Source organism: Dryobates pubescens, chromosome 1, assembly GCF_014839835.1.
Source record: "Dryobates pubescens isolate bDryPub1 chromosome 1, bDryPub1.pri, whole genome shotgun sequence".
NCBI lineage: Eukaryota > Metazoa > Chordata > Aves > Piciformes > Picidae > Dryobates > Dryobates pubescens.
The window spans coordinates 37,393,725-37,420,452 of record NC_071612.1 but is presented as its reverse complement, the minus strand read 5'-3'; the positions used below and the strand labels follow the sequence as shown (position 1 = coordinate 37,420,452).

The following is a 26,728-nucleotide window of genomic DNA, read 5'->3' as shown; positions in this document are numbered from 1 at the left end:
CAGCTTAAAACCATTCCCCCTTGTCCTGTCTCTAGACACCCTTATGAAAAGTCCTTCTCCAGCCTTCCTGTAGAAGTTCCCTTCTGGTATTGGAAGGCCTCCCCTGTCTTCTCTTCTCCAGGCTGAACAACCCCAGCTCCCTTAGCCTGTCCTCACAGCAGAGGTTCTTCAGCCCTTGGATCATCCTTGTGGCCACTGATTCTATTTTTTTTTTCTATGGGGAGAATTTGAAAGATTTAGTGAACTGAGAGCACAGATTCCCATGGGAGTGGAGGGGATACAAAGCACTGCCTGGTGTGAAGGCTGGAGAGGATGTCTCTCCATACCAAATATGCAAAGAGGAAGCTGTAGTATATGTTGTTCTGTACTTTCATCACACCCTTACAACCACTTTGTTGGCTCTGTTTCATTCACCTAGTTGCCTCACTGTCATTTAGCTTCAGTGCCTTGGGGAACAAAGACCATCCTCAGCATTTGATGAGCCCAGAGCGTGGAGTTCTGTGTCTGGGCTGAGTTTGATGCTGTCAGGACAGTGTTTTTCACAAGGACACACTGCCCCAGATCTCCAGACAGTTTGGGTAGCTTCCATCTTTCATGACTAAATTTAGTTTTCTAGGTTTAGTTTTCTATTTTTTCTCTTTCATTTGATGGAGAAACAGAGTTGGAGCAGCAAGTCATGGCACTGTAGCAACACCCAGTGTCCTTAGGCATAGATGTTCTCTGACAGTGAAGGAAACCTCTTCATGTGCCATTGCTGCATATTTTAGCAACTCAAAATTTTGAAGCTGTTAATAAGTGCATGCCTGAAATGGTTACTAAGGAAAGAAACCAAGGCAAACCAGGAATTTAAAACAGAACAGTTAAAGAAGTTGCAGTGAGATAACAACTTCAGTATTGGTTCCAGGTTTTTTAGGCCTGAGTGACAATAGACTGGCAAAACCTGTACCTGAAAGGGGCCTATAACAAAGCCAGGAAGAGACTTTTTACAAGGGCTTGTAGTGATAAGACAAGAGAGAATTACTTGAAGCTTGAAGAGGGCAGATTTAGACTGAAGATTAGGAAGCAATTCTTTAGAGTGAGGGTGGTGAGACACTGGAGCAGGTTGCACAGAGAGGTCATGGATGATCCCTCCCTGGAGGTGTTCAAGAACAGGTTAGATGAGGCCCTGGAGCCACCCAGTCTAGCTAGGAGGTGTCCCTGCCCATAGCAGGGGGGTTGGAACTGGTCTTTAAGGTCCCTTCCAATCCAAACCATTCTATGAATCTATAAAAAAACAACAGAAATTTGTTTTCTGCTTTGTTCACAGAATTACATAATGTTGGAGGCTAGAAGGGACTTCTGGAGATCATCTAGTCAAATCCCCCTGCCAGAGCAGGATCACATAGGGCAGGCTGCACAGGAACACATCCAGACAGGTTTTGAAATCCTCCAACAACCTTTCTGAGCATCTTGTTTCAGTGCTCAAGCACCCTCAGCATGAATCATAGAATCAATAAGGCTGGAAAAGACCTCAAAGATCATCAAGTCCAACCTGTCACCCAAGGCCTCTCACCAGCCTCGTTGCCCTTCTCTGGACACATTCAAGAGTCTCAGTGTCCTTAAATTGAGGGGCCCAGAACTAGAAACAGTGCTAAAGGTGTACTCACCTACTCACAGTACTCACAGCCTAACCAGCGCTGAGTACAGGGGCACAATGACTTCCCTTCACCTGCTGGCCACACTATTTCTGATGCAGGCCAGGATGCCATTGGCCTTCTTGGCCACCTAGGCACACTGCTGGCTCATGTTCAGCCAGCTGTCAATCAGTACCCCTAGGTCCCTTTCTGTCTCACTGCTCTCCAGCCACTCCAACCCCAGCCTGTAGCACTGCATGGGGTTGTTGTGACCAAAGTGCAGCACCCAGCACATGGACTTGTTGAATGCCATCATGTTGGACTCTGCCCATCTATCCAGCCTGTCGAGGTCCCTCTGGAGAGCCCTTCTGCCCTCTAACAGATCAACACCTGCTCCCAACTTGGTGTCATCTGCAAATTTACTGATGGACTCGATCCCCTCATCTAGATCATCAATAAAGATGTTGAACAGGATGGGGCCCATCACTGATCCCTGGGGGACACCACTAGTGACTGGCTGCCAGCCTATGGGCTCGCACCTCCAGCCAGTTCCTAACCCAGCGTAGAGTGCTGCTGTCCAAGTGTCTCCTCATGTTGAGGTAGAACCTCTTGTGTTCTAGTTTGCATCCATCGCCCCCCATCTTGTTACAGGGCACCACTGAAAAGAGACTGGCCCCTTCTTCTTGACACCCACCTTTTAGATATTTGTAACCATTAATAAGATCCCCTCTCAGTCTTCTCCAGGCCAAAACAGCCCCACGTCTCTCAGCCCTTCCTCAGATATTCCAGTCCCTTCATCATCCTTGTAGCACTCTGTTGGAATGTCTCTAGTATCTCCCTGTCTGTCTTGAACTGAGGAGCTCAAAACTAGACAAAATACTCCAGATGTGGTCTCACCAGGGCAGGAGGAGAGCCTCATTCAACTCTTTTTAATGCACTCAGTAGTGATCATGAATGGGATTTGTCTATTACAGGTCTTTTCTTTTAATAACTAGTAGAAAGATATAGGTAGCTCCATGAACATCTGAGTCACCTTCTGGATGACAATTTCTCCATTAACAGCAAGAACACACTAAGGAGTTAGACTAATAATTTAGGAAGCCAAGTACAGTGCTTAATACCAATTAAGGCCCCAAGCTCTTTAGGGTATCTTTAGTCTGTAGTGACTACTTGCAGAATAGGTTTAATGCCCTTTTATCAGGGCTCCCTAATTTATACTCCAGCTTGTAGAATCCTACAATCATAGAATGGTTTTGATTGAAAAAGACCTTTAAGATTATCAAGTCCAACCTAACTCTACTAAGTCTGCTGCTAAACCATGTCCCTCAGCACCATGTCTCTGCAGCTTTGAAACACCTCCAAGGAGGGGGATTCCACCACCTCCCTGGGCAGCCTGTTTCAGTCTTTGAGAACCCTTTCAGTCAGGAAGTTTCTTCTAATACCCAATCTAAACCTTATGTCTTAGTTCAGATGAGAGAACTGGCAGGCTTCTCTGCACTTCTCTTCAAACACAGCCTGCGAGTTCTAACACGTGTGCTCTCTTCCATCTGTGCAGCACCACACAGTCTCTGCCTGAACTGCTGTTCTTGCATGACTGTGTCCTGAAAAAGTGTGAAATGAAGGGGAGAAATGGAAATGAAATCGTTTGTAGCCTGTCATGATTTGCTTAATTTGATATGTTTGGGTTTGTACAAACCTAAGAGATTCTCTCCACTCATCATTCAAATAATCTGGTCCCAAGAAGAGTGAAAACATTTTCTACCTACTCCAAACAGCTGTTGTAATATACATTACTCCTCTCCAATTATTGACAGCTTGTTGTTCACTTCAGCATTAATAAACCATTAAAAACAGACAGATCATTATAAAACTGAGATTCCTGTAGGAATTATGTATTAGCAATTTACAATATTTGGCATGTCCTTAAATCACCCTGAAACTGAATACAAAATACAGAAAATAGAGGAGTGAAGTGTTTTTTACATCCCTGGATCTTTTTGTTCCTACAGCACACAGCCCATGAAATACACTACTAGTTGGCTCTCTTTGCTTAGTACAAATGGCTGATCATTAATTCTGATCACATTCCAGCTCAGAGAAAATTCCAAATGATATTACTCCAGCTCTGTTCAATCTCCTCAACTCCCATTGCAGTTCTGGTGTTACGTTACGATTTATTTCCAAAGTGAAAACCAAATATATCCAGGTTCTGGAACACCTGAGTTATGTTTTGCTTTTGCTTTCTGGTAAAATGGCCATGGCTTAAGTTATGGGAGGCTAAAGTCAGTCAAATGTGTCTGTAGTGAGACAGCTATCTTATGGGAACTACCCAGCACCCAGTGCTCTTAGGGAATTCAGCAGAAGTGACACATGCTTGGTACATTTCAGGATTTATTTTTCCTCAAGGAAGCAGCTCTGTACATAGTTTTTAAGTGAATGGGGAGAAACAGAATCACAGAATTGTTGTCGTTGGAAAAGATCTTTAAGATAATTTAAGTCCAACCATAATCAATAATTCTGCCAAGTCTGGTGCTAAATCAAGTCCCTCAGCACCACATCTTTGTAGCTTTGAAACACTCCCAGGGGTGTGGATCCAACACCTCCCTGTGGAGTCTGTTCCAATGTTTTGAGAACCCTTTCAATCAAGAAGTTTCTTCTAATATCCAACCTAAACCTCCCCTGGTGCAACCTGAGGCCATTTCCTCTCATCCTCAATAGCTGGAACAGACATGACACAACAGCACATCACTCCCAATAAAGTATATTGCGAGAAACAAATACCAGGCTGAATTTTCTTCTCACTCTGCATCTGGTCCAAATCACAGCTCCCTGTAACGTAAGTGGGTTTGGTGTCGTACAGCATGTCAGGAGGGGCTCCAATGAACTCGCTGACATTAATCCGAAGTGAGGTGTATGTCTGTGGACACTAATCCTGTTTCAGATAGACTTGCCCAGCAGGAAAGATTTTTCTGTGAATGTCAAAGTGGAGCTTTGTGTATTTTTTAATCTTTCAGAACAGAAAAAGTGATTCCATTTTAAAGACAGAGTATGCAGCCTTCCCCTCAGCAAGACCTGGTCTTCTTTCACAGTCTCCAGACTAACAGGCAAAGGTTGTACACCCATCTCCTTGTTTGTCTCTGAACACCACACATACACAGAGTGGAATCAAGCACAGGGCGAAGTTCTGTGATTGAGCTATTGTAAGTGAGTTCCTTGGCGTGCTTTAGGGCTGGGAATGTATTATCCTGTCAATCATCTCTGATTCTCTGAAAGTCAAATCTAGAGTCTAAAAATGCTTACCCATTTTTTAAACATGTGCCACTGAGAAGTGCTACAAGACTCATCAGGCAACATTTTGGCGGAATACAGAAACTGCATGGGTTTTGATGTGGTCTTAAAATAGTTTGCATTTTCAGCCTACAGTCATATTTTCTGCTAAGTCACTGTATTTGGGTTTTTTGACATCAAGAGAATTTTTGCTGCTGCCTTCTGGAAAGGTTAGGTATTATGTTTAATATAAATGATCATATTAGCGAGAACAAGAGTAGTATAAGCTCAGATTTCCATCATTCTATGTATAATGTGTAGAAGAAAAAAACAGGCTACATGAGACATACGAGATTTGTTTTCTCTCCTGTTTTCTCAGGAGCTTTACCAAACTGCTTCTGAGGTCCTATTGTCATAAGCTAGATGTAATGTTCTGATCTACAAATAAGACTGTAGATCAGAAAGCCAGCATTGGCTATTCTGTGGAAGTAAGAAAGGGCGGGAAGGTGAAATCCCTAATCTTGCAGTCCTAGTTTTGGGTTGGGAGCGACCTTGATCACCTAGTTCCAACCCCTCTGCCATGGGCAGGGACACCTTCCACTAGACCAGGTTGCTCAAGGCCTCATTCAGCCTGGCCTTGAACACCTCCAAGGAGAGGCAATTCATGACCTCCCTGGGCAACCTGTCCCAGTGTCTCACCAACCTCACTGTAAAGAACTTCTCCAGTCTAAATCTACCCTCCTCAAGCTTCAATCTATTCCTCTGCATCCTATCACAACAAGCCCCTGTAAAAAGTCCCTTTGTAACTTTCTTGTAGCCCCATTCATGTAATGTAAGGATGCTATAAGTAACAGACCCAGAAACAGCTACCCAGTTTTCAGTCTGATTACCTTGAGTACTGTGTCCAGTTCTGGGCCCCTCAGTTTTAGGAGAGATGTTGACTTGCCAGAACGGGTCCAGAGAAGGGCAACAAAGCTGGTGAGGGGTTTGGAGCACAGCCCTATGAGGAGAGGCTGAGGGAGCTGAGGTTGCTTAGCCTGGAGAAGAGGAGGCTCAGCGGAAACCTTATTGCTGTCTACAACTACCTGAAGGGAGGTTGTAGCCAGCTGGGGGTTGGTCTCTTCTCCCGGGTGGCCAGCACTAGAAGAAGACACAGTCTCAAGCTGCACCAGGGGAGGTCTAGGCTGGATCTTAGTAAGAAGTTCTTCATAGAAAGAGAGATTGGCCATTGGAATGTGCTGCCCAGGGAGGTGGTGGAGTCACCATCACTGGAGGTGTTTAGGAAGAGACTGGATGGGGTGCTTGGTGCCACAGCTTAGTTGATTAGATGGTATTGGATAGGTTGGACTTGATGATCCCAAAGTTCTCTTCCAACCTGGTTAATTCTATTCTATTCTATTGCTAAATCCACCTAGCTGTAACTTGTTCAGTTGGGTTTTTTTATATAACCAGACTGTATAGCTTCACAGGATCCTTTTTTCCTTCCCTGAAAGATAAGAACTAAAACAAGAGACAGTATCAGTGTTCTTCGTAGTGATTCTGGTATACATACGTGAGGTATTACCTCTTTTCTCTTAAAATACTTGGGTTTGGTGCTTGTTTTGGAGTTCCTGTTCTGTTGGCATGCCATGTAGCAGCTAATTATCTTTCTTTCATAACTGGAAAACCTCACAGAGTAACTTTTATTCCATTCCAACTCAAAAAAAAAAAAAAAAGAAAGCAAAAGCAGAGAATTTTTGCTTAGAATCATAGAATCATGGAATTGTTCAGCTGGTCTTCACCACACCTTCACCTACTTCATTGCCCTTCTCTGCACATGCTCCAGCACTTCCATTTCTTTCTTGTAGTGAGTATCCAAAAGCTGAACCCAGTACTGAAGTTGTGGCCCCACCAGTGCTGAACACAGGAGCACAACCACTTCCCTGGTCCTGCTGGCCATGCTATTGCTCATCCAGGCCAGGATGCTGTTGGCCTTCTTGGCCATCTGGGCACACACTGGCTCATGTTCAGCCTGTTTTTGACCAACACCCTCAGGTCTGTCTCTGCTGGGCAGTTTCCAGCCACTTTGCCCCAAGTCTAGAGTGCTATGACCCAAGTGCAGGCCCCAGCACTCGGCCTTGTTGAATCTCATGCAGTGGCCACAGACCATCAATCCAGTCTGGGCAGATCCCTCTACCCTCAAGCAGAACAATGCTCCCATCCATCTTAATGTCCTGTGCAAAATTACTGAGGATGCAACAGTCCCCACATCCAGATTATTGATAAAGATATTAAAGAGAACTAGTCCCAGTACTGAGCCCTGGGGAACACTACTTCTGACTGGCCACAAACTGGATTGAAGTCCATTCACCACCGCTCTTTGGGCCTGGCCGTCCAGACAGTTTTATACCCAGTGAAGCACCCACCCAAGCCATGAGCAGCCAGTTTCTCCAGGAGAGTGCTGTGGGAGATAGTGCCAAAGGCTCTACTAAAGTCCAGGTAAACAACATCCACAGCCTTTCCCTCTTCCACTAAGGAGGTCACCTTGTCATGAGGAGGTGCTATGGAGATGCAATGGAGCCTGCAATTATGATGAATGAGATACATGTTCTTTTCTGGTTTGCATGCTAAAGGAGTTACTGTTTAAAAAGAATTTGGAATAACAGTGCAGCTCCTGGCTGGCAAAGCAGTTCAGTGCCTGGCCACACACTTTTGCAGAGCACAGACTCTGCCTCTTGGCCATTCCATTGCATGGCATAGGTAAGGTAGTGTTTTAATTGAGAGAAGTGTCGTGACCTGATGTTCTTTGCTGTATTTCATTTGTTTCCCCTGGGGATTTGCTACAGAATTTTTTAACATTTAGCTAATGACTTGACCTGTTCCGTGCAGGCAGTATCTAGCATTTAGTGCTTGTACACTTACAATTAATATTAAATCTGATTACCTTTTAGTTAAAAATTAGTGTTAGAAAAGGCATGAAGTTAACCCAGCAGAAAGCTACTGCAGGCAAGGTTTGATTTTAAGCTATTCCAGTCTTGAGGATGTATGGTATGTGACAGCTCAGAGGACATATAAAGGTGATTTTTTTTTCATCTGTATTATAAATGGAAAACTAATATTGGGTAGAAATGAAGACATGAGTTCTTGAAATGTGGCAGTTCTGGAGGTGGCTTTATGAGAAGATGGATTTGTATTTAATATAAATGAAATTAGAAGGTTTAGCATTCTCATTGTAATATTTGGTGATGTGAATTAACTGTAAAGATTGTTGACACTCTGAATACTCAAAGTAATATTATTCTTCTTCAGCTGCAGGCAAGGGTGTAAGGGGTGTGGTTTATAAAGCCAAGACAAGCTTTAATCTATGTCATCAGAGTGCTTGCTTTAGTCTTTTTCCTTCAGGTCAGCTTTTTTTGAAGGTCCCTTTCACATTTTCTTTCTCTCCTAAGCTGTTATTAAAGTTTAGATTATTAGTTCCTTTCACAGGCATTAGTTCATCCTGTAAGTATGCTACTGCCCTTTCCAGCCTCCCACAAATTCATAATATATTAATACAGCAGAAAAAAACCACAAACATTCTTCCCCTCAAAACATGTGAAATATAGGAGACACATGCAAAGAATAGAATAGAATAGAATTGAATTGAATTGAATTGAATTGAATTGAATTGAATTGAATTGAATTAACCAGGTTGGAAAAGACCTTTGGGATCATCGTGTACAACCTATCATCCAACTCTATCTAATCAACTAAACCATGGCACCAAGCACCCCATCCAGTCTCTTCCTAAACACCTCCAGTGATGGTGACTCCACCACCTCCCTGGGCAGCACATTCCAATGACCAATGACTCTTTCTATGAAGAACTTCTTCCTAACATCCAGGCTAAACCTCCCCTGGTGCAGCTTGAGACTGTGTCCTCTTCTTCTGGTGCTGGCCACCCAGGAGAAGACACCAAGCCCCAGCTGTCTACAACCTCCCTTCAGGTAGTTGTAGACAGCAATAAGGTCTCCCCTGAGCCTCCTCTTCTCCAGGCTAAGCAACCCCAGCTCCCTCAGCCTCTCCTCATAGGGCTTGTGCTCCAAACCCCTCACCAGCTTTGTTGCCCTTCTCTGGACCCATTCTGGCAAGTCAACATCTTTCCTAAACTGAGGGACCCAGAACTGGACACAGGACTAGTTCCATGTCAGTCCAAAGCTGAGTGGACCATCATACTACTAGCATTGTTGTGGAAGGAAACCAAGTGTCACGTATGGAACCTCACAGTGACTAAGTAGAAGTGGGAGGAGTGATCCCATGAAGCCCAGGAAAAGATCATTAGATCAGGTCTTTCACCAACAACAAAACTGTATTTTAATAAATCTGAAGCTTTCTCTGTTGACAAAACAGCAAGAGGATTGTTGCTCTGAAGTTGACAAGTGTGTGAAATCACAAAATGTTATAAACCTAACGTTTCAAATGACTCACTTTGCACTGTTGATACATAACTTTTTTTCAAAGAGATTAATGGAACCAGTCAGTAATGAACATAACTTGCTGATATTTGGCATCTTGTTTTATTTAAATGCTCATTAAATGCTCTCCTAGCTGGAATAAAATACACCTGACTTCTCAAACACTGGAACAGGCTCCCCACGGAGCTTGTGGAATTCCCATCCCTGGAAGTGTTTAAAAGCTGCAGAGGTGTGGTGCTGAGGGACACAGTGTAATATCAGACTTGGTAGAGTTAGATACCGGTTGGGCTTGATGATTCTAGATGTCTTTGCCAAACAAAATGATTCAGTGATCCTATGATTCTATCAAATTTCAATTTGCTCTGCATTAATACAAGGTATTCTATTAGGGGTCCTGGCCATTTTAGTGATGAAGTCTGAACATGAGATTCACTATGAATCCATCATATCAGGATCAAATCCAAATCTGGTTTCCTCTTCCTGCTCATTGTTGTGACTGTGCCTATAATTTTCATATCTTTGTACTCCAAGAAGATCAGAGGGGAAAATATTGTGCATCTGGATCTAACCAGTAATTTCTTACTCATTAAATAGGAACTTCATCCTTGGACTCAGCAAAGCTAAGAAGACTACTGCTGATTTTTGCCCTGTGTTAATTCATAGATTCATAGAATGGTTTGGGCAGGGACACCTCCTAACTAGACTGTGTGGCTCCAGGGCCTCATCCAACCTGGTCTTGAACACCTCCAGGGAGGGGGCATCCATGACTTCACTGGGCAGCCTGTTCCAGTGTCTCACCACCCTCACTGTAAAGAATTTTTTCCTAATATCCAGTCTAAATCTGCCCTCCCCAAGCCTCAAACCACTTAAAATTCTATAAAGTTTTGTTAGATACAAATGGTTGCTGAGGGTTTTATGCATGTTTGGCAGCCTGGTAGCTTTAAACAGTTCAATTACCTTCAATCTTATGAGTCTTTAATTTGTTGGTTTACTATTAAAGGAAAATGACTCATCAGGTGGGAGATTTTGATTCACAGGTCTACATATAAAGCTGTCTCTTGGTACTGAACACAGCATAAATATTACTGTTCCCTTTAGAAATAATTTCCTATAATAATCATCAAAATGCTGTAGTGTTGTTATCACACATCCAAGCTGGAGGTTATTACTGTAGAGTACTGGGGTGTTTTTCACACAGGTCTGAATCAACAGTATTGTTATTTACAGGCTGAGTAGGAAATAACATGAAGGTTGTGAGAAATTGTATTTTCTGGCAATTCTGTTGCTTCATATTTCTTCATTTTTCTATGAAGAAATTTGTCTTGGCAGATATTTCCAAAGGCTGATGGCCATGAATCCAGTTTAGACACCAAAGCCACTGGAAGTAAACTTCAATTCAGAGCTTCTCATTTAGGTCTCTAAAGGCTGGAGTGTTTTTGTGGTACCCTGGTAGACTACACTCACACAGCCAGGTATAAATTTAACCATAAAAGCACCAAAAGAATGGAGGGGAGGTAGCTATTCTACTCTGCTTTGGTGAGACCACACCTGGAATGCTGTGTCCAGTTTGGGGCACCCCAATTCAAGATAGTCAGGGATCTGCTGGAGAGAGTCCAATGGAGAGCTAGAAAGATGACTCTGGGACTGGAACATCTCTTCTATGAAAAGAGACTGAGAGACCTGGGCCTATTTAGTCCTGAGAAGGCTGAGAGGGGATATGATCAATACCTATAAATATCTGAGGGGTGGGTGGCAAGAAGAAAGTGCCAGTCTCTTTTCAGTGGTGCCATGTAATAGGACTAGGAGCAATGGGTACAAGCTAGAACACAGGAGGTTCCACCTCAACACAAGGAACAAGCTGCCCAGAGAGGTTGTGGCGTCTCCTCATCTGAAGACTTTCTGGATGCATTACTATGCAGCCTGGCCTAAAATCCTGCTTTGGCAGGGGAGTTGGACTCAATGATCTCTGGAGGTCCCTTCCAACCCCTAACTTTCTGTGATTCTATTCCCTGGTACCAGCTAGGAGGAGATACTTCTAAGCCTCACCTCTGTATCTAAAGACTGGGTGATGTAGTTTTCACAGCTTGTGTGTGCAAATGCACGCAGCCTAAGGCTGCCACATATCCTTAGAAACAGTTTATTAAGATTCTGGTGAACACAATCATCTGCTTCTAATCCTTAGTCTTTTTTAATTGGTGACCACTGTTAATGGCAAATGGGCAGTGCAGCTGGAGGAAGGTGTGCTTTGGTGAAGAACTGCTTCCCAGAATCTTGATGTGTTTGTGTGATGTAGCTCAGCATTCAAGCTTCAACCTTTCAGCAGAGAACAGCTGCACTTCCTCAGGATGCCTCCCGCTTCCAGATCTGGGTTGTTATATTGCAGTCCTCTAGGAAAACAGCATCACCTACTTTTGTCCTCTCCAGAAAAACAAAGTTGTGTGTCAGTACCTCAGTTAAATGGCCAGTGAAACTGGGACACTTCCTAGCTAGACCAGGTTGCTCAAGGCCCCATCCAACCTGTCCTTGAACACCTCCAGGGAGGGGGCATCCACAACATCCCAGGGTAACTTGTTGCAGTGTCTCACCACCCCCATTTTAAAGAATTTCTTTCTAATATCCAATATAAATTTACCCTCTTCCAGTTACAGAAGACTTCTCTTCACCATGCTGCCTGCTGTTCACTGAGCAGATCTCAAGATAAAAACACATTGTAGTGGGGTTACTGGCATGGCCTTTGCAGCTTCTTTTTTCTTCTGGTCTACTTTTTATGTTCTAAAACTAAATGGTTTAGCACATTTAGATCCTTATATGGTGCTCAACTGATGTGTTCCTTTCTTGGTACAGATGTGAGCTTCAGGCTCTCCTGAACACTAGATGTCAAGGATAACAGTTTTCACCTTGTAGTGTCACATACATTCACTCAGACTTCTCTTCCCTCCACACTTCCTCTTTCCTTCTCTTCCTACCACTGTGCATGTGTCATCTTTTAAGATCAACCTTCATTTCCATAAACCACAAATAAACACAAAGAGGAGAAATACCTCAAAACAAAATAATGCAAGGCTTATTTTGTTGTCTGTTAAGCTTTATGGATCCTCACTGTCATCATCCCAAATGGAGAACACTCTTGTCTGTGCATCTCCTATGGCCCTTTTTCCTTCAGCAAATGCAAAATGTTAGCAATGCCATCTATAGCATCAGGGTACACAGTGATAAACGTATACCCTCTGCTTTTTAAGATTTGATTTTATGAAATGTGAAGGCTTTCAAATAGTATTTGCATAGGCCTCTGTTTTATTTAAAAGGTCATGATGCTGTCATCTCCAGTGATTCCAGTATTCTGATCATGTCCAAGTTCTTTTTTATTCTGTTTCATTTTGGTAGCCAGGAGGATGATCCCTAGCACAAGATTATTTACATAATGTCTGTTGAAATGACAGACAAGATAGAAGGAAAAAACATCTTTCTTTTCATTTTAAAATACTGCCTTTTGTTATTTACCTATAGTACAGAGGAGAGAGAGAACAGCATGAACTGTACCAGAGAAGCAGAAAAGTACACAGAATAATACCAAAACAAATCTAGTTGATTAAATGCAGTACATTAAACCCAGACATTTTAGTGTTGACATTTTAGTATGGTTAATGAAGGGCCCAGCTATTGAACTTTGCTTGGGCAACTCTCTATTGAATCCACTGGACTTCAATGCAGAAAAAAGAGCAGCCTAATGAATTTCAAGCAGTAATTGCTTTGAGATAATTACAAAATTTGCATGATGCATCTAGCATGATGCAGCCTTTCAGCGTTTGAAGGGGGCCTCCAGGAGAGCTGGAAAGGGACATTTGACAAAGGTATGGAATGGCAGGATGAGGGGTAATAGTTTCAGATTGGAAGCTCAACTGAGGAAGGAGGAAGTTCTTTCCCATGAGGGTGTTGAGGCACTGAAACAGATTGCCCAGAGAAGCTGTGGAGGCTCCAAGGTGGAAGGGTTGAAAGCCAGGTTGGATGGGGTCCTGAACAAGCTGTTGTAGTAGGAGGTGTCTGTGTCTGTGGAAGATCGCTTCCAACACAAACCATTCTAGGATTCTATGAGCCCCTTGTGTACCTTCAGCATTACTGGATTCAGAAAAGGCATCTGCAGCTTCATGCTTTTATGAGTGAGGCAAGCTTCATCATCATCAGTTACTGATTGTCAGGGTTTAGTTACAGCTGGATAAGTCTTAAACAGCTTCTCATGTTGATGAGTGCTTTCATAATAATGAACTTTTACATTTGTATTATTTACAAACAAGGTCATTTACCTTTTTAGGGTACTACTGTATTCGCCCTAGTGTTACCTCACTAAGATCTTGCTGATTCAGATCAAGATGCCAATACTGTTGGTTCCTCTCTGCATTAAGCACTCCTCATCAACTCATGAGTCTTTGCTGAATACATTTAAATAAGGGAAGAAATAAAAAATCCTACTTCAAAGGAAGTGGTAGTTCTCATTGACTTCTCTGGACCAAGATTTGAATGCAGAATTAAGCTGGTGATCACAGATTTGTCAAAAGAATCCAGGAATGTCCTGCAACTTGATCTTCTATAAAGCTTTTCTCCATTCTCTTTTTATAAATATTTATGGACAGCAGACTATGGAAATAAATTCAAAATTCACAGCATTGTAACCAACATTTTAATCCTCAGTGTTGAAATCTCTCATGCCACAGTTTCAGAAATGACTTCCTCAAACCTTTGCCTGCATAGAATCATAGAGTAGCTTAGGTTAGAAGGGAGCTCAGAGATCATCTACTCCCACCCCCCTGCCATGAGCAAGGACGACTCTCAACTAGACTTGGTTGCTCAAGGCCTCATCCAACATGGCTTTAAACGCCTCCAGAGAGGAGGCATCCACAACCACTGTGGACAACCTATCCCAGAGTCTCACCATCCTTGTGCTGAAGAAATTCTCCTTTAACATCCAGTCTAAACCTACTCTCCCTCAGCTTAAAACCATTCCCCCTTGTCCTGTTGCTAGACATCCTTATGAAAAGTCCCTCTCCAGTTTTCCTGCAGGCTCCCTTTGGCATATGCATGCCAAATATGTGCATTTAGGTGCTGACATTTCTATTTCTATTTGGTAGTTGATCAAACCCACTTTTCCCTTGCCCCACTGCTCCCTCCACTGAACAGCTGCTGGAGCAAAGACATTGAGCATTTTTGCAATAAGAGAAAGCAGCTTGTAGTTGGGCAACATTGATCCTTGGTATGGCTGGTATAAGCCACATTTTTAATAGTATCAGTACAAGCTGTACATAACATCATGTCAATTCTCATCAAACAGATCATAAAATCTGTTTCATTGGTGTGGAAACTAAGAATAAACACAGAGATAAAGGAACCAGAGATTCAGCCTGAGTCCAGAGGAATAGGTTTCAACATTGGCTTTTTTATGCAAGATTAATGCCAACCTATGACTAATGGGAATCAATAATACATGAGTCAGTATTGTGCTAAGAAAGTAGGTTGGATATTTTTTAATTTCTTCCCTTCATAGAATTATAGAATCATTTTGGTTGGAAAAGACCTTTGAGGTCGTTGAGTCCAATCATATTCTAATTCTAGCAAACCAAGTCCCTCAGTACCACATCTCTGTGGGTTTTAAACACCTCTAAGGATGGGGATTCAACATCCCCATCCTCTTAGGATCATTTGTGGGTTTTGAAGGCCTTTTGTTTTTAGTACTACAAAAGACAATGGGTCCACCTGAAGCTACCAAGTCACCATAGTAGAATGCAGATCAGTTCAGTACCCTCAACAGTAATGCCTCTCACATTGCATTTCATAGGATCATAGAATGGGTTTGATTGGAAAAGACCTCTGAGATCATCAAGTCAAACCATGAACCTAACACCACCATGCTCATTGCTTGAACACCTCCAGCAATGGCAACTCCACCATTTCCGTGGGTAGCCTGTACCAATTCCTGACCACTCTTGCAGGAAATAAATTTTCTCCAGTACCCAATGTAAACCTCCCCAGGCACAATTTCAGGCCATTCCCTCTTGTCCTATCACCTGATACTAGGGAGAAGAGACCAACATCCACTTGGCTCCAGTCTCCTTTCAGGAAGCTGTAGAGAGCAATGAGGTCTCCCTTCAGCCTGCTCTTCTCCAGACTAAACAGCTCCAAGTCCTTCAGCTGCTCCTCACCAGACCTGTTCCTCAGACCCTTCACCAGCTTCACTGCCCTTCTCTGGACTTGCCCCAGCACTTCAATGTCTTTCTTGCACTGAGGGTCCCAAAACTGAACACAGTATTCAAGGTGCAGCCTCACCAGTGCTGAGTACAGGGGGACAGTCATTTCCCTGGTCCTGCTGGACACAGTATTCCTTATCCAGGCCAGAATGCTATTGTCCTTCTTGGCCACCTGAGCACACTGCTGGCTCATATTTAGCCCACTGTCAGCCAGCACCTCCAGGTGTTTCTCTGCCAGTCAACTTTCCAGCCATGCTGCCACAAGCCTGGAGCATTGCATGAGATTTGTTTCCCTTCCTAGTAATTTCAAAGTCATTAAAGTATTGCCACGCTGATTTTTATGGAATTCAGGTGCTGTGGAAGGTTTTTACATAGCCAAAAATCAAAATCTAATCTGTACTTTCCTGCAAATACACAGGGCCTGTTGGGAGAGAAGTATGGCAACATCCGAATCCCAGGGGAGGTTGAGTCAGCAGAATTTGAAATGATCCTGGATGCTGCTGTAGAAGCCAAGCTAGAGACAAGGATTTTAGAGGAGTGGTACTGCAGGGATGAAAATGCAGTGCCACCAGCCTATTACCTCAGGCCAAAATCTGAAATGCTGAAGAACTACCAGAACACGGTAAGTTCTAGTCACCTCCTCACAAAATTAATCTCAGTCAGTGACAGTGGTGGGCCGTCCCCAGGGCCAGGCATTGAATTAGCTTCTCCAGCCCTGTGCACATCTAAGCAACTGGTGCTGTGGTGGTGCTCCTTTCCCAGACAGGGAGAAGGGAGCAGCTGCAAAACACCAAGAAACACAACAGGTCATGTCTCCTGTGCTGATAACACCTAGAGCAAGGAGATTGTCATAATTCATCACCTGCTGGGGGCAGTGGGACAGTTGTATGGATTTCTCTTCCCTGATGATGGAGCTCAGGCTCTCCTGCCCTGCTCTTGTGCTTTTGCTAGATTTCAGTCAGCAGGATTTGCAGAGGAGATAAACATCTTCCCTTCTGCCTGTACAAGAAAGCTCTTTAACAGCCAAACAAGTGCTTAGTGCTGCCCTGAGTCAGAACTGACACTTTCAACTTATTAACTCTATTCTAACAGATTTTTGAACTCTGTTAATTATCATTTGTAAATGAGAAATGTCTTTAATTGATGACAATAAAAACTGTGTATTACCCAGGGCTCAGTTCTGCCCTCCTACACATCCTATACACCCAAGGACAGATTTCAGTGTACAAAAAAGAGAAGTTCTTACCAGAGTGCTCACTTCATTTTGAGTGCACTCTGTATTGTGCAAGAAAATGAAATGAAACCATTGTACTGCCTTCACTTATCACGTGGCACAACATTTATTTTACTCTGTTGTAAGAAAAAACATAGACATGGAATGAGTTTTAATGAGCTGAAGGCAGTATAATGTGGCTAGTTATTGAAAACAGCTTTTCATCATGATGAGTGCTTAAAAAATGATGAATATTTAGATTTTTGTTTGTTTGTTTACAATCAAGGTCAGTTAGGTTTTTAGGGGATTTCTGTATTTAGGGTACTAGTGATCACAGGGGAAATGCAAGTTTTGTAACTCTGCATTGTTCTGCTAACAGCCACAGCATCCCTTTTATTAAAGCTTGGCTGTTTTGTTGTTACAGACACTGTACCTTTCCTCAAGCTACTGATACTGAGTTATATCTCATAAGGTTACAGAAAGTAATAACAGATACACAGCTCTGAACATGTCAAGAAGGAAGTGTTAGGGAGCTTATCCTGGAAGTTGCTCTTTTTCCTATTACACGCTCCAGGAAAACTGGAGACCTCGTAAACACTTTCCCTACAGTAAGTAATGCAGCAGTGACTGCCTTAGAGGAGCCTCCATTGTGGCATCTGGGAGATACCATCTGAAAGGCGTAGTGAATTTCCATCAAGGTCCTTCTCTGATGAAAGAAATATTACTGTTACTAGAGCAATGAGTGAACAAAAGTCATGTCACGTAATAGTATTTTTCAAATAGAGTAGCTGATGTGAGATGCATAATCACAGGAAACTCTTTTCAGTTTCCTCTAGGAACCTCATTTTCAGTTTTGGGATCCAAGTGTAAATGATTATTATTTCTTCCCATTAAAGGAGCAATAATTTTAGCAGTATAACTGCTTTATTATCATTATTTCAGGCTTGGTTTCCAATATTCTCTTTCTATAAAGGTGTTACTGCTCTTATTCCTCAAAAATATAACATTTGCTGCCTAGGGTAGGCATTCAGAAAATACTCCAAGTAGCTAACCTCATTCCAAACTGGAATACGTAGTCATTTTCTGCAGCATTTAAAGCTGAACTCTTTATTTCTTCTTACTGTATGCATTTCTTTGTTACCACATTACTTCTGGCCATGGATAGTAAGCTTTTCCTTTCTGAAGTTGTAGATGTGTGTATTACAGCTACTGTTTAACTCTGGATATTTTTAAAGATGGAATCCTCTTCAAACTCCACGACTGAGACCAAATGGCAAGATATATCAGAAGAGATTAAGAATATTTTTAAGACCTCCGTGAAATTGCTGTACGAGAAAGGAAAAATGAAACACAGCCAAGCAAAGAGATATCTTTCCTCTGGTAAAGTTCAGACTATTTCTGTATATTCATTTATTGTCTTTTCCATCAACCCTTCCACAAACATGAAAATCTGTTTTCTGTTTTCATCTAACTGAAGAGAAAGACAAAAGGTTCATTGTGCTTGCTTGAGACCAAAACCCACACAAAAGCAGCCAGCAATTTTGTTGCTGTTTTTTTTACAGAAAGCAGGCACAAACATTTCAAACTCTGCATGCTGGGGGTGGGGCATGATCTTGAACTCTTTCAAAAAAAAATAAAAAAGATAACAGAGACTCTGTGTTCTCTTTTCATCCTTCAGCTATTGAAGATGAACTTGATTTTGCCTTGGGTAAACAAACCCCAGCTTTCCTAAAGAAGTGCGTTTGCTACATTCGGAAAATTGCCAACATCGAGCGTTTCGTGAAGATTCCAGAGATGGGAAAATACATGGATGTGGTGCACACAGCGGGGAAGTTCCTACGAGATCCCGAAGCCCATGAGAAGCTGATCAAGCTCAGGGATGAATTCATTCCCACCATCGTCGCATCATCCAATCTGAGAGTCTACACATCCGTCACTCACTGTGACATGAAACTGGGTTACTCCCAAGAAGTGGAGAACCATTACATCGAAGGACTCGGCAAACAGTTCTATGAAGACATGATTGATATCATCCAAGCAACAGTGCAGCAGAATTTTGACACCGAGACAGACTTGCTGTATGATGAGGTTCTCCAGCACTCATCTCTCTGTAAAATGTACTCCACCTTCTATGAGTATCGATGCGAGGCACTAAACATAGTTCACAAGTACGTTCTGCCGAGCAAGATAGGACACGTTAACCCTCTTATCATCTACGGAGGGCCTTGCACCGGGAAGACACTTTTGTTAGCTGAAGTGGCAAAGAAGGTAATTTAATGTTTCACATACACAGAATTACAGAATGGGAGGGGTTGGAAGAGAGCTCTAGGGATCAGTGAGTCCAACCTTCCTGCCAAAGCGGGATCACCTAGAGCAGGCCACAGAGAAATGTGTCCAGACAGTTTTTGAAAGTCTTCAGAAAAGGAGGCTCCACAACCTCTCTGGGCAGCCTGTTCCAGTGCTCCAGCAGCCTCACAGTAAAGAAGTTTGCATTGGGTTGGAAGGGACCCATGAAGGTGATCTTCTCCAGCTCCCCTTGCAGTCAGCAGGGACATCTTCAACTAGATCAGGCTTCCCAGGGCCACATCAAGTCTAATCTTGAATGTCTCCAGGGACAGGGCCTGAGCAACCTGTTCCAGTATTTCACCATTCTCATTGTGAAGAACTTCCTTCAAATGTCCAGCCTAAATCTATCCTGCTCCAGTTTCAGACCATTGCCCCTTGTCCAATCAACACAAGCCCTTCTAAACTGTCCCTCCCCATCCTTCCTGTATGTCACCTTCAGATACTGAAATACAGCTATAAGTTCTCCTGGGAGCCTTCTGTTTTCCAGGCAGAACAGCCCCAATTCTTTCAGTCTGTCTTCACAGGAGAGGTGCTCCAGCCCTCTGATCATCTTTGTGGCTGTCTTCTGGACCCACTCCTGCAGGTCCATGTCTCTCCTGTGTTGGGGTAGAACTGATGCTGTGGTGGAACTTTCTGTGTTCCATTTTGTACCCATTGCCCCTCATAATATGATGATGGTAGGAGCTTTAGTGTGTAAGGGCCAACTTGGTTCTCATTCTTCCTTTTATCAGCAAATCTGATGTCATGCCTCAGTATATAAAATATATTCTGCAAATTCAGGAAAAGATTTTGCATAATAATGTGTCTGTATCATATGCTTAGCCAAAACAAAAGTATCTTATCAGAGCTCTTAAAAACCTAAGTGGAATCGATAGAGTTTTAAGCTAACGAGATATATATTTTAGAAGGATCTCTTTCCCTCTTTTCCTGCTGAGGTCCTATGAATCAGGAACCATCTAAACATCATGTGCTGGTTTTAGTCTTATTTCCAAATACAACATGCCTTTCCAAATCATTCCATCTTATGTTGTCATCAGAAGTTACTCCAGAATTAGTCTGATACACCTGCTACCAGCCTGTCTGTAATGCCCTGCAGAAATACCTGTGCTCTTTTGTCTGCCATAGGCTCTTGAAGTGATTCAGGTGAGTACTACAGGGAGATGAGCAAAACACTTCTGCAAGGCAGGACCAGATGCAGAAGATGACCAAGATGACATATCTAAGCCTAATTCTCCATCTGAGAGTCACATCTTTGAGTTCCCTGAAGGGTGCTGAGAGATGTTAGGGCTGGGAAACAGCTGAGTCATCCAGAAGGAAATGGAGAAAGGAACAATAATGTTTAAAATCCCATATCTTTCCCAAATGTGACTTCCTATAGGTTGCCATTAGTTGCATGCATGAATCTGAGATTTGCAGTTCAAGATCTACTTTCAGATCTGCATACATAAATTAATCTAGAGACTCAGTTTATACAGTTAAAATATTCTGTAATAACTGAAAGTGAGGTGACAAGACTTACCAAGTAAGAAAACTGAGTGTGTTAGCCTGCACAGACTGAGAGGATTTAAAGCCACATTCCCCAATTGCTTTGAGTATGGTAAGCAAAGAAAACAAACAGCAAGAGATATTTTTCACCCGTTGCAGCAGTGTGCAAGAGCAAAAGTCATAGGCACACTAAGACAGAGTCTACTTCTGTGATCCAGGAATTAAGGTAACCTGCTGGGAAAGGACAATCTGTACTTTGCTCCCTGCTCTCCAAAGCTCTCAGGGCATGCATTCATACTCGGCTGGGAATCAATGTTAAACAGGTGTAAGTGGCAAGCTGGTCTGCCTGGCCAAGGATGACATTGCTTAGTGTCTGAGGAAGTTTGTTGATAAGAGGATCTGCCTACTGGCTTTCAGAAGTGAGACAGGGATTTTGCAAGGAGTACCTTGGGGTTTATGGACTACATTCTCCTCATGTCCCCTTAGACATAATCCTTTTTGTGTATCTGGGTCGTAGCGTTTTGGGATACTACGTGGGCTAAAGAAATGATACATGATAGGAAGTTGATTCATTGCATGTAAATCAAACCAGCCTTGAACTCTGACAGTGAAAGCATTTCCATTCAACTAGTAAAGTTTGCAAATGTTTATTTGTGTATAGCCGGTCACTACTCACAAACTCTGCTAGTGTGCTTATATATGAACTAAACTGTGCTCTGTATTCTAGTCCTATTCCTGGCTGCAAGAAGAGATGGGACCAGATTCTGACCCTGTGGTAGTGATAAGATTTTTGGGATCCACCGAAACAAGTACAGATCTGAAGAACATCCTTCAAAGCATTTGTGAGCAATTAGCAGTCAACTATCGTTGCCTTGTACAAAGCTACCCAAAAAAGATTCATGACCTTCGGGACTTGTTCATCAATCTCTTGAATGAGTCTTCATTCCACAGGCCACTGGTAATAATCTTTGATGCCCTAGAACAGCTGACAGATAGTGACGATGGCCGGAAGCTCTGGTGGCTTCCCATTCACCTTCCCCGTTCCGTACGGATCATTTTGTCAACACTGCCAAACAAGCATGGGATCCTGCAAAAACTGAGGTGCCTTATTCATGAAGAAGACAACTACATTGAATTGACTGCAAGGGACAGAAAGATGTGTAGCCAAGTACTGAAACATCAGCTGCTGCGAGTTAAACGAAAAGTAACATCAGGGCAACAAATCTACGTCAATGAAGCATTCTCCAAGTGCACACTGCCTATGTTTGTGAACTTGACCTTCAGAGAGGTCAGGAACTGGAGATCTCACAAAGATGTGGATGAGTCCTCCCTCTGCGTCACTGTCCATGAAAGCATAGAACAGTTGTTTTGGTCACTGGAAAACAAGTGCGGATCGAAACTATTGTCGAGAGCTCTTGGCTACATCACTATGTCCAAATCTGGCCTGAGTGAAATGGAGCTGGAAGATATTTTAGCCCTTGACAACAGCGTCATGTATGAACTGAGAGAGAGTGTCAGGGAAAGTAACCCGCTGAGAATTCCATATATATACATTGCAAGGCTTAAGGAGGGCTTGCAGGGCTACTTGATAGAGCGGCAGGTGAAAAATGTGACTCTTCTTCTATGGGCAAATAGGCACTTGCAGCTCATTGCCCAGAAACTGTACCTGCACAATGAAGAAGATTTACATGAAATGCACACAGTCATGGCAGAGTATTTCCTTGGGGTTTGGTCAGGTGGACGAAGAAAACCTTTCTGCAGCAAAGACCAGTACCTGAATGGATGCCCTGACCGTGACAGTAGAGGCCTGCATGTGGATGAAAAGCACTGCACAGATCAGATTGCTTTTGACAGGCAGGCACCTGATCAGCCATGGGTCTTTCAGTGTAATCCATTAGAGCCTGATATCTTTTTTATCAATCACAGAAAAATGACAGAGCTCATTCATCATTTGACAAGATGTGGAAAAACAGATGATCTTCTGTATGGAGTCATTATGAACTTCAGCTGGCTGTACACCATGATTAGAATAGGGCAGTTTGATAAAGCGCTTGCTGACATAGAACTGGCTTACAGCTACTCTCAAGAAAAGGAGCTGAAGTTTCTGGCCAGTACCCTCCGCAGCATAAAATTCAAAGTAGTCAAATACCCAGGTTCACTCTCTGCTGAGCTGCAGCAGAGGCTTCTCCCGGTGGTAAGCTCATTGCCTAAGCTCAGACATCTCCTCTTAGAGTGTGACAAGGACGGACCCAAATACTGCTCTATTGTCCCTTTGCATTCCTCCATGGATGTGACCTACAGTCCCGAGCGCCTCCCGCTCTCGTCCAGCTGTGTACATGTCACTGAGATTCTGCCTACTTTTAATCCCAGCACCATTATTGCTGCTTTAGAAAATGGCTCCATCAGCACTTGGGACGTAGAGACCCGCCAGTTACTCAGGCAGATTACAACAGCTCCCTCGGTTATCTTAGGGATGAAACTCACGACTGATGAGAAGTACCTTGTAGTGGCTACAACAAACAACACTCTGTTGATATACGATAACATTAACTCCTGTCTTTTGTCTGAGGTGGAAATTAAGGGGTCAAAGCATTGTGGGATTGGAGGGGGCTCCAGTTTTATAAATGGATTTACATTATCGGTCAACCATGCCCTCGCTTGGCTGGAAGCCAGCAAAGATGTTACTGTCATAGACCTGCTTTATGGTTGGCCTCTCTATCACTTCCACTGCTGGTATGAGGTGACCTGTGTGCAGTGCTCTCCAGATGGAGCCTATGCGTTCTGTGGACAGTACTTGAACACTGCAACCATTTTCCATTTGGGCAGTGGAGAGAAGCTGGCCACTGTAACCTCTGAATTTTCTAGTGGATTTGTGAAATTCCTTCTCATCCTGGATACTGCCCAAGAAATGGTGATGGTGGACAATGAGGGTAGCCTCTCTGTTTGGAATACGGAGGACATCACAAATCCCCAGCTTACAGATGACTTTGACTGCAGGAGAGAAGACAGTGAAGTTGTCAGCATAGAGCTTTCTGAAGACCAAAGTGCAATTTTAATCTGTAAGGCTCTCAGCATTGAACTTCTTGACACTCATGTGTGGAAGGTGGCTGAAAAGTTCCGCGCTAAACACAACGAGCGCTTTATATCCGCCGTGCTGTCCAAAAATGGCAACTGTATAATTGCTTCAATGGAAAATACCTCAGCCATTTTTGTTTGGAGAAGGGATACGGGACAGTGTATGGCAAGCTTACAGGAAATCTCAGGAACTATAGTCAGGCTAATTAAATCAAATCATCACAACATGCTGCTATCTTTATCCACCAGTGGTGTCCTTTCGATTTGGGATATAGACATCATCACCGCGATGTCCAATATTGACAAGTCTGGCAAGCCTATCCAGAGACTGGTGTTGCCAGCCAGAGGGGAATTGATATACACCTTGGATGGATCAGATTCTGTCCACAGGTGGAACTTCAGCACTGGATTTATTGAGGCTGTGTACAAGCATGAAGGTATTGTTGAAAACTGTGTGCTGACCTCATCTGGAGAGATAATGGTTACATCGGATGATAAGTGCAGCCAGTACGTGTGGCACACTGTTAGTGGCGAAAATATCTTTCGCATTAATGGACAAAAAATCTCGGAGCTCATGATTACTCATAACGATCAATTTGTGGTCTCCCTCTGTGAGCAGAATGCATCCAGAGTTTGGCGGCTGGCTACAGGACATAGGGTTTGCAATATTTTAGTTGCCTTACAGAACGCATTTATAACAACTGCAAATACATTCGTGGTCGGAATGGCGAAGAACAAAGTGTTGGCAGTGAGTCTGTGGACAGGCAGTATAACCAAGAAGTTTTGCTGCGACGACGGTGCAAGCATCGTGGATATTAAGCTGATACCAGACTGCCCAGATATTATAGTATTTATAACATCTACTGAAACTGTGAACATCTGGAGCCTGACAGAGGAGGTCATCTGCAGACGTGTGCAGTTGCCTACCAACTTCTTGAAAACTCTGGAAGACTTTGAAATCTCCCCAAATGGGAAGCTAGGAATTATAACCCGTGGTGACGAGAACATCAATGTGCTTGATCTGTACAGTGGCAAACTTCGTGTGGTTCATGCTCCAGGTGTCATCTGGCGGCAGAGGCTGTCCCGGGATGGGCGCTACCTCGTGTACATCTGTTTTCGCAGTGAAGAAGATGATGACAACGGCGCAGTCTCAACTTTAATAGTAATGAGGCTAGCAGATGGCAAAAACATCGGTGCCTGTTCTCTTTATAAAACTCCCACTTTTCTTGCACTCTCTCAGAGGCATTTAAATATTATCATTGGATTTGATGATGGAAGTATAGGTACTTACACTGTAGTGGATCGAGTTGACGCTGCGCTGAAAATCAAAATTGCCACTTCAAACAGCCGTCAGATTTTCAACAATGCGACGCAAGTGATTAGGCCAAAATGTCACAATTACAGCTTCAAAGCAACTGCAGACTGCATCTGGAGGGAGTCAACCGAGGTATTTGCAAGGGATAGCCCCATTACAGTTACAGAGCCTGAGGTGAGTGAAGCAACCCCAACCAAAAAACACAACTATTGCTACGAGAAAGTGTGTGCAGCCATAGATTGCCGGGGACACGGCTTTACTGCTGACAACTGAGTAACTCCCTGGACTGGATTATCTGAGTAATAGTATAGATGCATAGAGTTGTCTTCTGAATTCACATAAAAATCAGTGCGTTTCTTGGAAGACAGATGGGAACAGCAGAGGGCAGACCAGCTGGGTTTTCCTCCACAAATATCCTCACAGAGAAAAAAAAAAGCAAACGTAAACCAAATGGGCTGCAGGGTTGGGTTTTGTTACATTTCAGAATACAAAGTTCAGCCCAAGATTTCACCAGGGCCTTGATTAAAAATTTCTAGCAATACTATCAAAATTGTTAGGTGATCTTATCTGGGATTGACAAACTCTTTTAACTAGAAGTAAAGCTCCACATGAGAAGAGTTAGACCACTATTTTATATTCCAAATAGCCTAGATGGGTCTATAGTTAACAGCCAACTTTAATACCCACTTGCAAAAACGTGTTTTCATGCTTGATGGTGCAATGACAAGATATCACCTGCCAACCTGGAACACTTGATACATTCCATCATTTATAAATATCTAATTTTTGTTGCTGTTTTTTAACTAGGATTAATCTTTGAGTTGAAAGGAGTAGGTACCAGTCAGATGCAAAAAAAAAATAAAAATAAATGTGAGCTGCTAAGTATTTGCTCACCTCAATGAATGGACTGAAAGGTTTGTTTTGTTTTTTTTTTTTAATTGCATGCAGGGATTTCAGGTTTCTGTATTGTGATAAAAATGGTAAGAACCTAGGTCATACAAGGAATGTAGGTTTGGGGAGGTTATTTTTGGTTTAGGAGAATTTTCTTTTGTCTTCACTGTGTGTATTAGTACAGGTCATAATGAAAATGCTTTCAAAAAGAAAGGGTGTTACAGATGAAAAGTTAAAACACCTTCATTTCTTTATGTTAAAAGGGTTGTTATCCATTTTGTGTTAAGAAAATCTGAAGTATCTCCTGTGTCCCCAAAGTAATCTTAACAGAAAGTTTTCAGAGATACCATGTATTAATCTTGATGATGTTTGCCTTACTGTCATTTCTATTCTTTCCCATGCTAAATACAAATCAGATGACCAAACACTCTGGGACTGCTTATACATGTGCTGAAATACTCCACTAAATGTAAAGATTGTCCAAAGGTTCTTTACTGGTCCAGTTTGTAATAGGCTTCTCTTATTTCCACATGCTCACAAGCTTCACTTTCTGCTTTAGAACTGTTCTGAGCCTTTTGTACACTTTTACCAGTTTCAAGGCAGAAATTGTGAAATAATAACAAAAGCTTTAATAAAGAAATTAATTTTTTTGCCCAAGTGAAGAAAATAAAGTCAAATAAAATAAAAATACTGGACAACATCTGAAAGGTTAAAAAGCTTTTTCCCCTCTTTAATTTGGCACACCTGTGGAAATTTCTTCCAAGTATTTAAAAAAAAGCAGTTCTCTTTTTTCAAAGCAGATCTCCCTGCCACAAATTTCCAAGAAATGAATGCTGAGCTAGAATTTGATGTAG

The 26,728-nt window shown here is 42.7% G+C and overlaps 1 protein-coding gene across 3 annotated transcripts in view; it reads left to right on the top strand.

The window, feature by feature from the left end:
• NWD2 (NACHT and WD repeat domain containing 2) overlaps positions 1-25,901 on the top strand; it is a 62,686-nt gene extending 36,785 nt beyond the window's left edge. For all 3 annotated transcript variants that reach the window (XM_054164162.1, XM_054164170.1, XM_054164174.1), the window contains 4 exons: positions 15,968-16,171; positions 17,998-18,142; positions 18,441-19,030; positions 21,321-25,901. In XM_054164162.1, coding sequence (XP_054020137.1) covers positions 15,968-16,171; positions 17,998-18,142; positions 18,441-19,030; positions 21,321-25,256 — 4,875 coding nt within the window. In that variant the 3' untranslated portion in view covers positions 25,257-25,901. The remainder of the gene's footprint in view (positions 1-15,967; positions 16,172-17,997; positions 18,143-18,440; positions 19,031-21,320) is intronic.
• Positions 25,902-26,728: the final 827 nt, after the last annotated feature.